This window comes from Tympanuchus pallidicinctus, unplaced genomic scaffold (genome assembly GCF_026119805.1).
Source record: "Tympanuchus pallidicinctus isolate F22 unplaced genomic scaffold, pur_lepc_1.0 scaffold8, whole genome shotgun sequence".
NCBI lineage: Eukaryota > Metazoa > Chordata > Aves > Galliformes > Phasianidae > Tympanuchus > Tympanuchus pallidicinctus.
The window spans coordinates 49,061,040-49,075,115 of NW_026294802.1; the positions used below are offsets into that span (position 1 = coordinate 49,061,040).

The 14,076-nt window shown below is 46.7% G+C and overlaps 1 protein-coding gene across 2 annotated transcripts in view; it reads right to left on the reverse strand.

Annotated features, from left to right (window-relative positions):
* ASTN2 (astrotactin 2) overlaps positions 1-14,076 on the reverse strand; it is a 257,628-nt gene that overhangs the window by 26,700 nt on the left and 216,852 nt on the right. For both annotated transcript variants that reach the window (XM_052669629.1, XM_052669630.1), the window contains exon 20: positions 846-987. In XM_052669629.1, the coding sequence (XP_052525589.1) occupies positions 846-987 (142 nt within the window). The remainder of the gene's footprint in view (positions 1-845; positions 988-14,076) is intronic.

The window sequence follows — 14,076 nt, forward strand, 5'->3', positions numbered from 1 at the left end:
GATGCCATGGCTGCAGCAATGAGGACAGGAAAACATGGGTGTGCTCCAATACAGCACGCACCTGCTGAGTGTCCACTGTCCCGTTCTGGGGGATTAAAAATATAATGGGGAGCATGCTGCTGCGTCTGCCTCATGGCTCTGCTCTGCCTCCTCCACGCCGTCAGGTCCCTGCCTTCAATCATCTCCACATGCTCTTCTTTCCCATGGAAACTTACTCCTACTTTCTTGATCAGACACCCTTCAAACTACAGTGAAAGAGAAGTCAATACTTGGATGCTGAAATTATCCCTTTACTTTGGATACGAGTTACTTTGTACGATTCAAACAAAAAATCCAGTCTCATGTTCTCATATGTGTTATCTCAGATGAGCCAAGTGATTAAGAACATCAGCATAGGTGTGACCATGCATCCCTACAGAAGTGACTGGATGGTGGGCAGGTGAACTTGGTGCTTGAACTCTCCAATCTGGTACACGTGTCTTAGTGAGACAAACAGCAACTGATGTGAGCAGCCCCTCTCACATCCTTGACATCTTGCACTCTCATCTGACCAGGAACATGACCAGTGTGTGCAACATCAGCTTGGTTTGTCCATGTAAGACAAACTCATCGCACCTGGAAGCCCATCACACTGGACATGTAAGTGGAGTCTCCCACAGGCTCCCAGTGCCTCCAGTGCTGTACTGGCAGATACTGGTTTTCCATTTCACTGTTTGAGCCCAACACCCAAAGCAACAGCCTCACTGTTTGTCCACTGTCTGGTGTGACACCGTGTTGACCAAAAAGGATAATAACCATCAGGTAATCCCATTGCCCAGAGGACCTCCCCACATGCCTTTCCTTACTTGTAGAGACCATCTGGTTCCAGGCACTTGAAAATAACTGAGTAGAGGCTGGTTTCAGGGACATCTCCATGGCTTCGACCCGCTGCCACACAGGACGTTGCAAGGCCAGAAAGCAAATCATCTGCAAAGCTTAAAGATTCTCCTGGAGAACAAAGAGACGAGAAAGACCAACACATCAGTACAGGGGCAAATTATCACTGGACATTGACAAAATAATGCAGGAACATCTCTATAGAGCCCAGCTTAAGGGGAAGCAACAACATCCAGCTGGAAGGAATGGCCCCACGTCTATGTGGAGAACGTTGCTTGGGCACAAAGCAAGTAGAAAAGACATTCAGGCCAAGAGCTGTAACTGGGATCCACAGCAGAAACTGTGCCCAGTGCTAAGTCAGAGCTTGGGAAAGTGTTCAACGAGCACAGCAGCAACACATGTGGGACCACCACCAAGGAGGGCCCCATGTCCCTGGGACAGCACAGATACCCACGCTCAGTAGGGCCCTCCTGCCCTGAGAGCACTTCCAGTTCTCAAAAAGGGACATGGCCTTTTTCAAGAATTCCCTGTCACTGTGAAATATGTTTCAGCTATGTGAGATTATCAAGCAAGGAGACGTTTATAGAGCTTGGATGTAATTGCTTTCAATGTGCTGTTTATTTTTTTATTCATTCAGTGGAAATCAGTAGCTTTGCACTCCCTTTCATGTGCTCTCCACCGGCTCCTGGAGCTGACTGCTGCAGCGCCCGGCTCAGCCGCACTGAAGGACATTCGCCCCATTACAGGCATTCAAAGAAAAAGAATAACAATTAAAAAACCACTGAAAGACTTTTTTTTTTTTTTGTCTTCTGGTTTATAAAGCTTATTAAACGCTTAGATCACGACCCAGCTGAAACTGAAAATGTCCCATTTATTAAGCTCTTTGGACCTGATTATTCACTGCTGTGCAAGCTGGCTCCTCGCACTGAAGATGCTGAGCATTCCATTCCCATTTTGCATCCGTGTAACTGAAAGCTCAAGGTACCCAGCAGTACAAATCCTGAGCAGCTGCCCTGGTTGTGCCCTTGGAGAACCACAGAGAGGGCGGCTGCAGCTGCTGGGATCAGCAGAGCTGGGCCCAAGTTGCAGCACTGGGTACTCGTGCACGTGTAAATGTCAAAGCACCGCAGAAGAGATTGGAAAATTCCCTTCTCAGCACATTTCTCCCTTTATTCTTCTGTAAGCAAAATTAAGTGAGGACTACTGAAGTGAAGCACAAGTCTAGTCTCTCGGTATAGACTATAAGAAATATCCCACTGGTATGCCCAGCCCAGAAAGCCTCATTGTGTGGCCGGATTACCCAGGTAGAAGAAAAAAACCCATCCTCCTCAGCCCCCCCAGGCTGTGTTTGAGTCGTCTCAAGATACACAATTCAGTAACAAATGTCCCCCTTGGCTAGAGAAAAGAGCAGCAATAAATACTTTTCCTCCCTAAAGGAATCCAAGCCTTAATTATTCATTTTAATGCTCCCAGCACGACTTGTTCTTTCCAAACGTTTTTCAGGCAGCTGTCACCAGGTTCCAGAGTTTACCCTGGCTACCAGAGCTGGGGCTGTACCACAGCCCAGGTCAACTCAGCGGGCAGGTTGGGTTGGCAGCCCAAAAGTCACTGCCTGGAAGTTGCACAGCCTTCAGCAAGTCCCTCAGCGCTGGGGTGATGGTTTAAATAAACAAACAGCACTCTACTGCACATCTCCAATTCTCATTTCCATCCCTTCCCATTATGACATCGGGTTGGGCTCGGGAACTCCTTGTCACCAGAAGTCACTGAGGACACTGTCACCATGGATGAATCACTGACACGTAACGAGAAAACAGCACCAGAGTGTGCTGCTGAACTATGGAAAGACCTTTTGATCCTCTTCAGACCTCAAACAACTGCTCTTTGGATGAGAAAGAAACTTCATGGAGGGCAGACAATCCCATGGGTGTCTCTGTGGGCATCCCACATCTTCCTCTGGAGCACTCATAGCCATCTACCCTGCCCCTGGGTCAAGTCTGTCTGGCAGCTCCTACAGCATTACTAAAGATGTCGGTGTTTGTTTCATTTTGTTGAGTTTTCATTGCAGCACTTTCTTCATTTCCTTTCCTGGTTCCCTTGGACCCTGCTCTTTGCAAGCTGGTTATTTATCTGACCCAGTCACTGCACTGCCCTGGGACCAAAAACCAAGTCAGCCCTAGACGCAGACCAGGAGCTTGTCAGCTGGATATACCTAAGGCAGCACGTGTGTTTGCCAGCCTTGCAAGAGGATGACAGACCATGAACCTACCAAGGGAAAGGACCTGGGGTGCTGCAGCAAGAGAGCAGTGCCCAGCTGGCTGCACAAAGCCCAGACAAGGGCTCAGCAGGAGGGCACCGCGTTGCATTGCTCCGCCACGCTCACGAACAAGGCACAGGAGAAAGCAAGAGAGGAGGCTTCACAGGGAGATAACAAAAGGCACAAGTTTAGCGTGTATGCGGAGAGATAAAAAGAGCAAGAAGAGGAACGCAGCCCTGAGAATGCACCACCAGGGCAGGGGCTCAGATGGAAACTAAATATTTAGGCTAATGGGCGGTAATGGCACAAGAAAGTAAATTGGAGATGAATAGATGGTCTACTCCTGAGAAGGACAAATAACCTAACTATCTCTTCGGATAGAGTTTGATCATTTTATAAAAGGGATTATATGGATAAGTAGCTTGTGATGGAAAGCAATGGAGCTTCTCTTTCCCGTCTGGACCTGTGTTCTCACACACCCCGCCAGCAAATATAAAGAAGGATTTCAGCCTCCCAGAGCAGCCCTGGAGCGCAGTCCTTCTAGACTGCTGGAGTAGCTTTGCTCGCATTATTAAATTTCAGTAAGAATTCAGAAAGATTCTCTGCAGAGTAAATGATAGCTAAGTAGATCATCTCTGTGGAGGAGGAGATATTTTATTGACCAGACAGACATCTGTGCCCTTCATTAATAGCAATAAATAATTGATGTCACACTAAATAAAGCAATGAGCTGTTACAGATATCAAGGACAAATAACCATCTCTTGTGAGGATGCCTCACCTGTGTTCACTTCTCAATGGCAAGAAAACCAAACCAGAGCTCAGTGCCACTATATTAAGTGCTGCTCACAGAGCCAAAGAAGGTACTTCACACACTGATTACAGGCAGTGGAGAAATAGTGCTCAGCACTGGGCTAATCATACACCAAATTCATGCCAGAATCTCTTCCATGCCATTGCCTTCCCAAGACCGGTCAGCCCCAAAGCACCCAGTTCCCCAGGCAGCTTTAGAATACCAATCTCTGCTCTGCTAATGACCCTCAGAAAGATGCAGCTCTCTCCAGGCATTTTCCTTCTCTCCAGTACAACTCCTCACTGTACCTCATCCTCTTCTACAGATGGGGCTGTGGAGTTTGGCAAACTTCCTCTCTTCTGTTTTGTAAACATGACTCTTATACTAGCTGTGGTGTCACAGTGAGTCAATGTTCTCCCCAAAACAGAAGGAAATAACAGCATGCTTGGAACCTGCTGGGAGTTAGCTCCACTGCGTGAAGCTTTGCAGTCTAATGGCCCAAAGCTGCTCACACCAAGGCATGCTGTAGGTCAAGCCACAGTGATGGCTCTGGGAGAGACAACAAGGAACCCAAAGGATGCCTGTTCTGGTGGACAGTAACCCAGCTTCCACCCACTGCAACCTGTGCCAGCGGGCCAGCAGCCTCAGGCAGCACGTGGGATGAACTGCTCACCATCCATCCCATTGAAGGCAATGGAGTTATGGCACTGAGCTCCACCAGGCTGAACTGAAGAGAGCAGGGCCAGGAGCCTTGGTGAGGCTGGAGGAGCAAAAGGGCCCTTCAGAGATGCTCCCACACCTCCAGGGAGGTGCTGTGAATCCAAATGGCAGAGTAGAAGAGAGGAGACCTGTGCTGAGATTGACCTTGGAGATTCCTAGAAAGATCACGAAGGGGAAAGCAGAAAGGCACCAACATCTCTGTCTCGACAGCTTCTTTACTAGACTGAATTGAACCAACCCTGCAACGTTACCAGCCACTTTCTTCTGATTGTGGTTTTCTCTCTGTCTTTCTGCCTTTTGTTTTTTTTTCAACCTGTTTTCAATTTACTCTTGTGGCATCTCTGACTGTGACCTCATTCTGGTACTTAGGGGGGAAAAAAAAAAAAGAAAAAGAGAGTGTCCTTTAGAAAAGAAATGAAAGAAATCATATTTTATTTAGCTTGGTTGGTTTTGAAGCTTTAGCAGAAGAAAGATTAACCTTTTCTGCCTAACTTAATGAAAACAAGGAGAAAGCCTGTATGGATAAATAAATATCTGTGTGGGTATGGAGCAGGCATGATCGTGTTACAGCCCCGGTGGAGCTGTAATAGGGAACAGGCGCGTTCCTGCACAGCGGCTCCCAATTCCCTATCCATTTTCAAGGAAAGAAAAACAGAGTAGAATGTCAGAGGCCCAAGTGGGCATGAACGAGGAAGCCCAGGGAAGGCAGATGGGGCCCTGCGAGGACTTCTGTCCCCGGCTGTGACCTCCAGAGCGAGGCCAGCAAAGCAGATGGAATAAAAGGCCCTACTCCACTTTGCTCTTGCCAGGTTTTGTTTCCTGAAATGAGGAAACAAATGGCACTCCGAACCCTCCAAATCTGTCATGTTTTGGGGCAGCTCATCACACTCTTTTCTTGCTCCAGGGCTCTGCCCCTGAAGAGAGGAGGATATCAGGAGGTCTGTGAGCAGAAGGCCTGGAGCAGTACTGGGGAGGGGAAGGTGGGGAGCAGGGCTGCTCCTTCCCAGCACGCCATACCTGGGCTGAACGAGCTCCGGGTCCGGCTCCTGTTGGGAGAAATCAGTGAGAAGTGGTTCATCTTGGAGGCGAAGGGCTGATTTAAATCAGTGTAACATAACTTCAGGCATCAGAGTTGCTCTTATTTACATCAGCAGATGGCCTGTCTTCCGCCTTGGAGAACACTAAAAGTAAAACGTCCCCACTGATGCTGGTGGAAGGATGTCAAAATCTCTTTCCCTGCAAGGTGTGCCAGACTGTACTTTAGTTATTACTGAAAAGCCTTCTGCCCACATTCTGGGAGCACCCACCCTCGCTGTCCTCCTGTGTTACATGGAGCATGCCTAAACCCCCATGCCCAAAAATCCAAGAAGTCCCTTCTTTGTGGTGACTTCTCCAATTTCTCTGGCTAGACGCAAGTTGTCCACACTGAAATGGAAAAGCTAGTGATTACTCTGTGCAACTTCAGGCACAATTTGTGCCTTACTTGCTAACTTGTACAATGGCACAAATTACAGCACTTCTCTGAATGACTTCACTTTGCCTAAGCTATGAATTTGGGGGAAGTTCCTTCACACATCTGTGCATTACTAGATACATCAAGAATGATGAAAGGTTCTCCTCTGGGCTTCCCAGTTCTTCTGCTGATGCTTCATTTGTAGACAGCTGAATTTAAGGAGCAACATTTTAGCTGAGCTAAGAGTGAAAACTGCATTCTAGTGCCACAGAAATCCCATGAATGGCTTCACTGGTTCTCTCCAAGGCCACAACTTACTGCATGAGCAGCAACCACGTGGAACTGAAGGATGGGCTGTCTTGCACCGTTCTTGTCAAGAGCAGCCAGTTGCACAGAAAGAAAATGGTCTTAATTTGGATGAGCTGCAACGTTCTGAAAACATGATGCACAAGGTTAATCATGAGTGTATTCTTCCTTTAGGGTCATCTTAGGAGTCACTGCTCTTTCACCTGAGCTCTCCACAGACACTGCTTATCACAGTGCTTTCACAGTCAGTCTCTAAGACCTTGGAAAAACTCCTTCAACTCACATAAAAATGCACTGCCTCCTCCATCTCCCCCAAGGCAGTATGCTGTTGGAGGAGAATGAGAATTAATGCATTTCACTCTGTACTGTGAGCCCTCCAGTATTTCTCAGGGTTCACTGGGTTGCTAAGGGTCAACCACAGCCAGACACAAGCAGTCTCTGCTTTGCTTGGAGCCATCCAGACATAAGCCAGTTCCAATCTCAAAGCCACGTATTCATGTATTCACATTAGCATGGTAGAGAGTCCAAGTGAATGCACGTATTCCCTTGGAGTTAGTTTTGGACTCTGCAACATGTTAAAAGTTACTTGATTTCAAGGCAAAGTAGGAACCCATTTGTACTGGGAGTTGTGGAGACACAAAGAAAAGACACGATGAGCTCTGTCCTCAAACACTTCTTGTCTGGGAGAAGATTTTATCCACCACTTCAGATCTAATTCCCATCCCCATTCTTGCTTTCCTTTCATTTTTAGCTTCTTTTGAGTTAGAGGTTTCTCAACAACAGACCAGTGGCCTAGAGTCCCCAGGGCCCATGGTCAGCAGTCTGCAGATCATCTAGGGACTGCATGGAGCCTTATGTCCAACAGGAAGCCCACCTGCCCCGCTACAGCCCAGTCACTCCTCTCCTGCATAAACTGGTCTTTCAGATATTTCACAGACAGCAACTAGCCCTGCATCATAACATCTCAACACGAGTCAGCAGCATGTCATGACAGCCAAGAGGGCAAACTACATTTTGGGGTGCATTAGTCTGGAAGGCATGTCCTATGAGGAGCAAATGAGAACACTTAGGTTGTCCTTAGTCTAATACTTAGGAGGAAAGCAGAGGAGGCCAAGTGTCAACAAAATAGCTCTCTACAATCCCTCAAAGGGGGGAACGGGAAAGGGATGAGGTGACGAGATGAAACTGCCTAGTTTAAGTGGCCCTAGTGATATTGAGACATTATGTCCTACATACAAACTTGTCTACTACACAATCATCCTAACTCGCCTTGCATATTATGGTTTATGCAGAAATCGGGGGATATCTGCCAAACAGGAAGGGCTGCTCCTTCATTTCCAGCTCTGCTGAACAGTCCCTAATCTTTATTTTCAATTCTTTATGACCAAATGCTACAGTAGTTCACACGTAACCACAGTGGCTGACTTTGTCTGCTGGAGATGAAGCCTTTGGAGAGGACACACATGCATACGTGCATGAACACTGACACTCCACCAGCCTCAAATACCAGATTAGCAGGAGAGGTAAGAACATTTCCTGGGAAGAAGTTCAGGGTACAATTAACCTCTACAAATATGATTATTTTGGGTGATTTGTCAAATCAAATTATTGTAAGCCTATGCTGAAAAGCCATCAGCTGATCTGTGCTTCAATTCATCTTGCACATTTTGGACTTGTGAGTTCAGCAGATTCCTTCCATATCATCACTGTTTCCTATCCTTCCACCTGGTCCCTTCTTACGCTTCTACTGGGAAATGGACCAAACCGTGCACTGAAGTTCACTGCCTGAAGTGGCAATCAATTTAAAGAAACTATTCTTCAGTTAGCCCCATTTATTCCAAATAGTGGCAACATGCACAGATGCAGATGTTCACAGACAATTAGTGCTAAGACTTTGGACCAGTATATTTAGAAGGGCTCAGCACACACAGCTGCAGCCAGATCTGCAGCTTGTTAGCCAACGAACACTTACAGAAATTGGTCCTGATGGAGAGACCTGCATGGAAGCAGACCTCTTACTTGGCCCTAATGTTCACTTTTGAACATTTGAGAATGTGGGGGCAGATACTCAGTTCATAAAATCTCCTGTAGCTCCCTTGAAGTCAATGGAACAATAACAATTTACACTAGCTGAGTTTCTGCATCCTGGCTGTGAGCTATTTGGAACAACTACACCATAATGATTATTACAGATATTTCAGATCACTTGTGTGAGATGGATAGGAGAACACCACTGCACAGGAAAATAGAGTTGGTTTGCTATGATTTCCAAAGAATTATGAACCCATATCTTGCAAACATTTACACATGTTTAGCTCTATTCATGTGAGTTGTTCCATTACACCCATGCGCCAGATAAACTAACGTACATGTCTGAGGAACTGAGGTTAAACCTTGTGAAAACACAAGTGACTTCTAAGCATTTTTGTAGATTTGTTCAGTTGCCTCACATTCAGCCTGGAAGGCATGTCATTTCACCGTGCTTCTTCTATAACTTCCCATTTATCCAAGCAGCATCACAGGAGAAGCCAAACATGATAAAAGTCAGGAAGAAGCGATTATCTGACCAAAGTCTGAATCTAGAAAACACCCACCTTTGGGTCTAATGCATCCAAGAGCTGACATCTGCTCATGAACAAGGAATTACCTGGGTAACTAACGTATATATTCACAAAGACCATGCAAAGAAAGGGTGTTACTTTTTAAAGGCAGCAGCTTTGGGGCTAGAACCCAGACATTCAGTCCAGGCTTTCGTCTCTGAAAGACCATTAAATCCTTTCTATGATTAAAGAGAATCCGGGCACTGAGGATGCCTGCCACAAGCACGCAGCAGGGCACTGGCACAGAAGGAAGGAATTCTGCTCTGAATTTTAAGTCACAATTCCTAGAAACCAAGACAAATCAATCCTGGCATCCACAGGAACAGGGAGCTGCTAGTAGCCAGGACAGCCCTGATGGATGACGTCTCCGGGAACCCATCTCACCATAGACCTGCTCTGGTGGGAAAAATGCTTTGCCTCCTAGATGTCCTTGGCAAAGGCAGGTATTGGGCATGCTCCCCATCCCCAGAAGTGCTGGGTCCGTGGGAGACACGTCATCACCAGCAACTGTGCAACATCTTTCAACTCAAAGGACAAAAGACAGATTCCCTGAATAAGCAGAGAAGGATTAAGCCAAGTGGCAAACGGATTCCAGGGCTTCTCCAGGATCTGTGCTGACAAGGAAAGCCAGCGCCAGGTAGCCAACCAGAGTTTGTATGGAAAGGTTATCACTTCTCTCTTTTCTTCAAAACTGTAAATAGAACCCAAACGTTGCTTGGGCCATGTTAGGAAGATAAGGTGAATCTCTCCCATCCCTTGCAAAGCCTGAAATAGAAGCCCCACCGCTCCCCATCCTGAGCATCAGGCATAGCATGCTGACATTTAGCAGTAGGGAAAATTACCCAAACAACAAACCATCTTGGTCTCTCTTCCTCCCTTCCTTTCCCTGATCCCCTGGAAAACATTCATAAAGTGAAGAAGTGGAAAACAAAACAAAACAAAACAAAAAACAACACCCAAACCCCAACAACCGAAACCCAGCTCTCCTTGGGCTGTGGAAACAACATGTAGAGCAGAACAGTGAGTCAGGCTCTGCAAACTGAGCAGTTCTGAAGCAGAGATGATTCACCAAAGCAACGAGAGCGAGAAGGTAGAAGAGACCAAAGAGAGGGTGGGGAAAGCAAGTTGCATCCAAAAAGGGGAGGAAATTAGAAATGAAACAGTTCCGGGTGGCATGCACCTTGCTCTTCATCAAACAGCACTCAGCTGGAAGTGAGTCAGGGTGATTCACTTGATAATGGCGAAATTGTTCCCCTGGTGCTCTGTCCAGCCTTTTTTTAAGAGGAGGATAGAAGAACAGATGTAAAGCTTCAATTCATCCCCATCCCCTGCCCTTCTCTCTCTCTGCCGATGCTCAGTGCAGCCTCCCCTCCTTGCTGCCTCTGCATCCACCGCTCCATCCCCTGGAACTGTGGCAGCAGTACTCTGTTTTCCCCATAAAAGATGCTTTCAAGGAGATGAGAAAAGCAGGACCTGTTGAGGAGCACAGCATGCCGTGGGGAGGCCCTGCTGGATGCCACTGGCACAGAAAGCACACTGTCACAGAAGACAGGGAGGAGGATGCCTGGGGGGAGACTCTGCCTGCCAAAATGGTCTCCTGCTATCCTCCCTTCATCCTTCCTCCTCAGCTGTCCCCTCTCCTTCTATCTAAAATTCAATGGTAAAAATCTTGCTCTAAAAAAAAACCCACTACATAGATATAAATAAGTATTTTTTTTAAAAAAAGGCAACCCAAAAACCAAAAAACCTCCCTCTCGAGCTCACAATGAGAGCTGTAAAACCTTTTTCAGCTTGGAAAATTCTCCCGGTCAGTTTTTCCTACTGTTTAATCCCCGCTTTGAGTTACACAGAATGAGTAAACACATTTTATAAGGTTCTAATTCATACCTAGCCCATACAGTTTATAGCTTAGCATAGTAAAATATACAGAGACACACACTTTTTATACATATATATATATACACGCTCACACACACGTGTGTAGAACAGCCTCTGTCCCACTCCTGAGAGCCTCCCAGCAGCAGGTCTGATGGCTCCGACATGTGCTGGGCACTGAAAGCAGCCTGGCATGCTCAGGTGTGAGCGGGGTGGCCTGGGGAGCCGCTTCCACTCCAGCCTCCTACAACCTCCTTTGTAATAAATAATTACTCTGTCTCGTTAAGGAACCAGCGCGATTCACCTCTCTGTCTGCTAAGGAACACGTGGCATCCCAGGGACAGAAGATGTGGACCCAACGGCTTTGGCACCTGGCTGTCACCCGAAGGCAGGAGATCTTTACTACTGTTGGCTAAAGAGTTCTCTCTAGCATTGGTCTGAAGAAGGCGGCTTCTCTTGAGCTTTTGTGCTCCCAATGAACACAGGACGAAGCAATGTGTGGCAGCTGGGAGGCTCAAAGTCATCCCTGAAACCCCTGAGCATGAAGACAAGATGGCACCACAAATACCTTCCAACAACGATGGCCACAGTTGGCTGAACCCAGGGGAGTAATGCCGTGTCCATTTTTATTTCTCCTCATTCTTTCTGCCTGCTGTTGCTGTCAGAACCAAGGCTTCAGTTTTTCAAGCGCAGACTTCGGTTTCAAGACTCAGATTATTCTGGGAGTTTTTCAGCTACGCAGTCCTTCCAAAGGTGTGGAAAAACACTGAGGGTCCCCAAGGTGAGGACCTCAATGCCATCAGCATAATTCAGACCCACCTCAGTCAGTTCACTGATAGCTTGCAAAGACAAAGACAAAAGCCATTGTTCAAGTGAGTGGTTGGGAGCTGCTTCCAGGCACACCAAATGTGAGATGTGGGCTCTGGGCCCCATCATGCTATCCTCTATTTTCCTCCTCCTCTGAGAAAATAAAACGAATGTTTATTTCCTGAAAGTTCTGCTCGGAGAAAGGGCAAAACTCTCCTCCGGGAGCCAAGTGGCTGGAAAGGGATGGCAGAGGCAAATATTTGCTGAATTTGTCAATGAGCTCTTATTCCATTTTTCTTATTAATATTTATTTAGACATAATGTGAGGGGAAACCTGCTCAGACCACAGCAATGTGGGAGATTCTGCTGTTATTCTCCTCATGCCAGCTTCTGGTGGGGAGGAGGAGGGGAGGAAAAATGGAGAAAAAAGGAGAGTGTCAGGGGGGTCGTGCAATCCAGAGAAAGCCACGGGCTTTTGTGTTGACTTAGCAGAAGATCAGATGCCCCAAGAAAGTTAATGCATCTCCGGACCACATGATGGGGCAAAGAGGCTGAATAGCATAGCCCTCTGTGCTGACATTCAAGGCACAGGTGTAGCTCTGGGAGAGAAATGATCTCATTATAGATCGTTTTTCTTTTGCAGTAAGGAATCACTAATGACATGGAGACAAGCAGAATAAACTGCAAGCCCAGGTTGAACAAATTGTGTGCGACGAACCTGATGCATTTCTTCAATGAGACAGTTCATTCCCCAGACATGAGGAGCATGGTACCATTTAATTTATCCGGGTATCAAGAGGCACCAGCCACGACACAACATGGGTAGTTATTAGCTAAGCTTGAAAAGATGGGAATTAACAGAAGAATTATGTGTTGGGTAAGGAACTGAGTAAAGGACAGACAAAAACAAGTTCTGCTGAAAAGAGAGTGATGGGAACTGAGTTACAAAGAGTGGAGTTCCTCAATGATCAGCTTTGTAATCAATCTTATTTCTCACTGGAAATACAACAAGGATTTCAGCACCAATGAAGTGGAATGCGTTATCAGCGCCCGACAGATCAGCGTCAGCCAAGAGAAAGTAAAAGATCTTGAAGACTGCAGTAATAAAAGTGAAATGAATTTTAATATTTACAAATGCAAATTAGCTTGAAGATGGACATTAGCATAGTTCTTTTGTACTAAGAAGCTCTGCAGAGAGGAAGAGGAGAAACGCCTGGCTGAACCGGTTCATTGCAATAAAAGCAGGTGTCGCTGGCCAAGAGCTGGAGGAAAGGAAAGTCTTGGATCTATCCAGCAAGGACCTTCCAGTTGAAATAAAGAACTGAATCCTTCGGTAGCGAAAGGCTAAATGTGGTGGCCTAATATGTGCACTGCACTCAGATGACCATGAAGTCCCTGGGCCCACCCCCTCCTCGGAGTGCGGCCAACCTCCAAAGCAGGTTGCTCAAAGCAGCTGAGAATCTCCATGGTCTCTTCCAAGAATGCTAAGAGCTGGTGTACAGATAACCGCTGCCTGGTAGCAGAAACCCCAGCTGACTGCAGTGATCAAGCTGAAAGCCTTGGGTGCAACTCCACATCGGCCCAGCTCTGCTGGCTCCCAGACTGGAGGGCTATGGGCTGTAAGCACATCCCCTGTTGCCCTCCACTGGATAGAAAGAGAATGCCATGCTGCTGTATCATGTCTGGGGACATCACAACCTAGAAACGTCTCCTCTTTCAGCCCAGGGAATGGTCTGTGCTCTGGGAATAGAGCAGACGAACTCGAGCTCTGTTTTTGCTCTGACTGTCTCTTGTGTAGCAACAGCTGCGGGATGTAGGTTTGCTCAAACCACAGCCAGACGATTGGAAAATAAAAATGATATTCATATATTAATTAACATCTGCTTGTCTAATTACATGCTACAATGTGCATGCGATTTTTGTTCCCTTTATATTTTATGCATTGAATGAAAACTAAACAAACGCTGGAAAAGCAACACTACTACAGCAAATAAACAAATGCTGCCCAAGTTTGCGCTTATAACACTTAGTGACACATCGACTTAATTAGCATGTAAGGAGGGGGACATGGCTGAACCGTGACGATGAAGATGGCAGTGACACAGCTGGGACTGGCATGCTGCCTGATCCAACCTTTCTCATTAAACTGGGTTTCCCTCTACATATATTCTTCAAAAAAAAAAAGGCATAATTTGTAAAACTGAGCAGCTCAGGACCCAATTGAGCCAATGAGGGGGCAGGAATTACCAGGTGAATTAGGAGAAGTCAGCACTTGGGCTGCCTGGTGGTAGCACACTATCCCATATCAGCATGTGTGGCTGTCCCCATGCGGGTGGCACAGATAGGAGAGAAACATCTCATGGCCACCAGGGAGGTGACAAAGGACACCA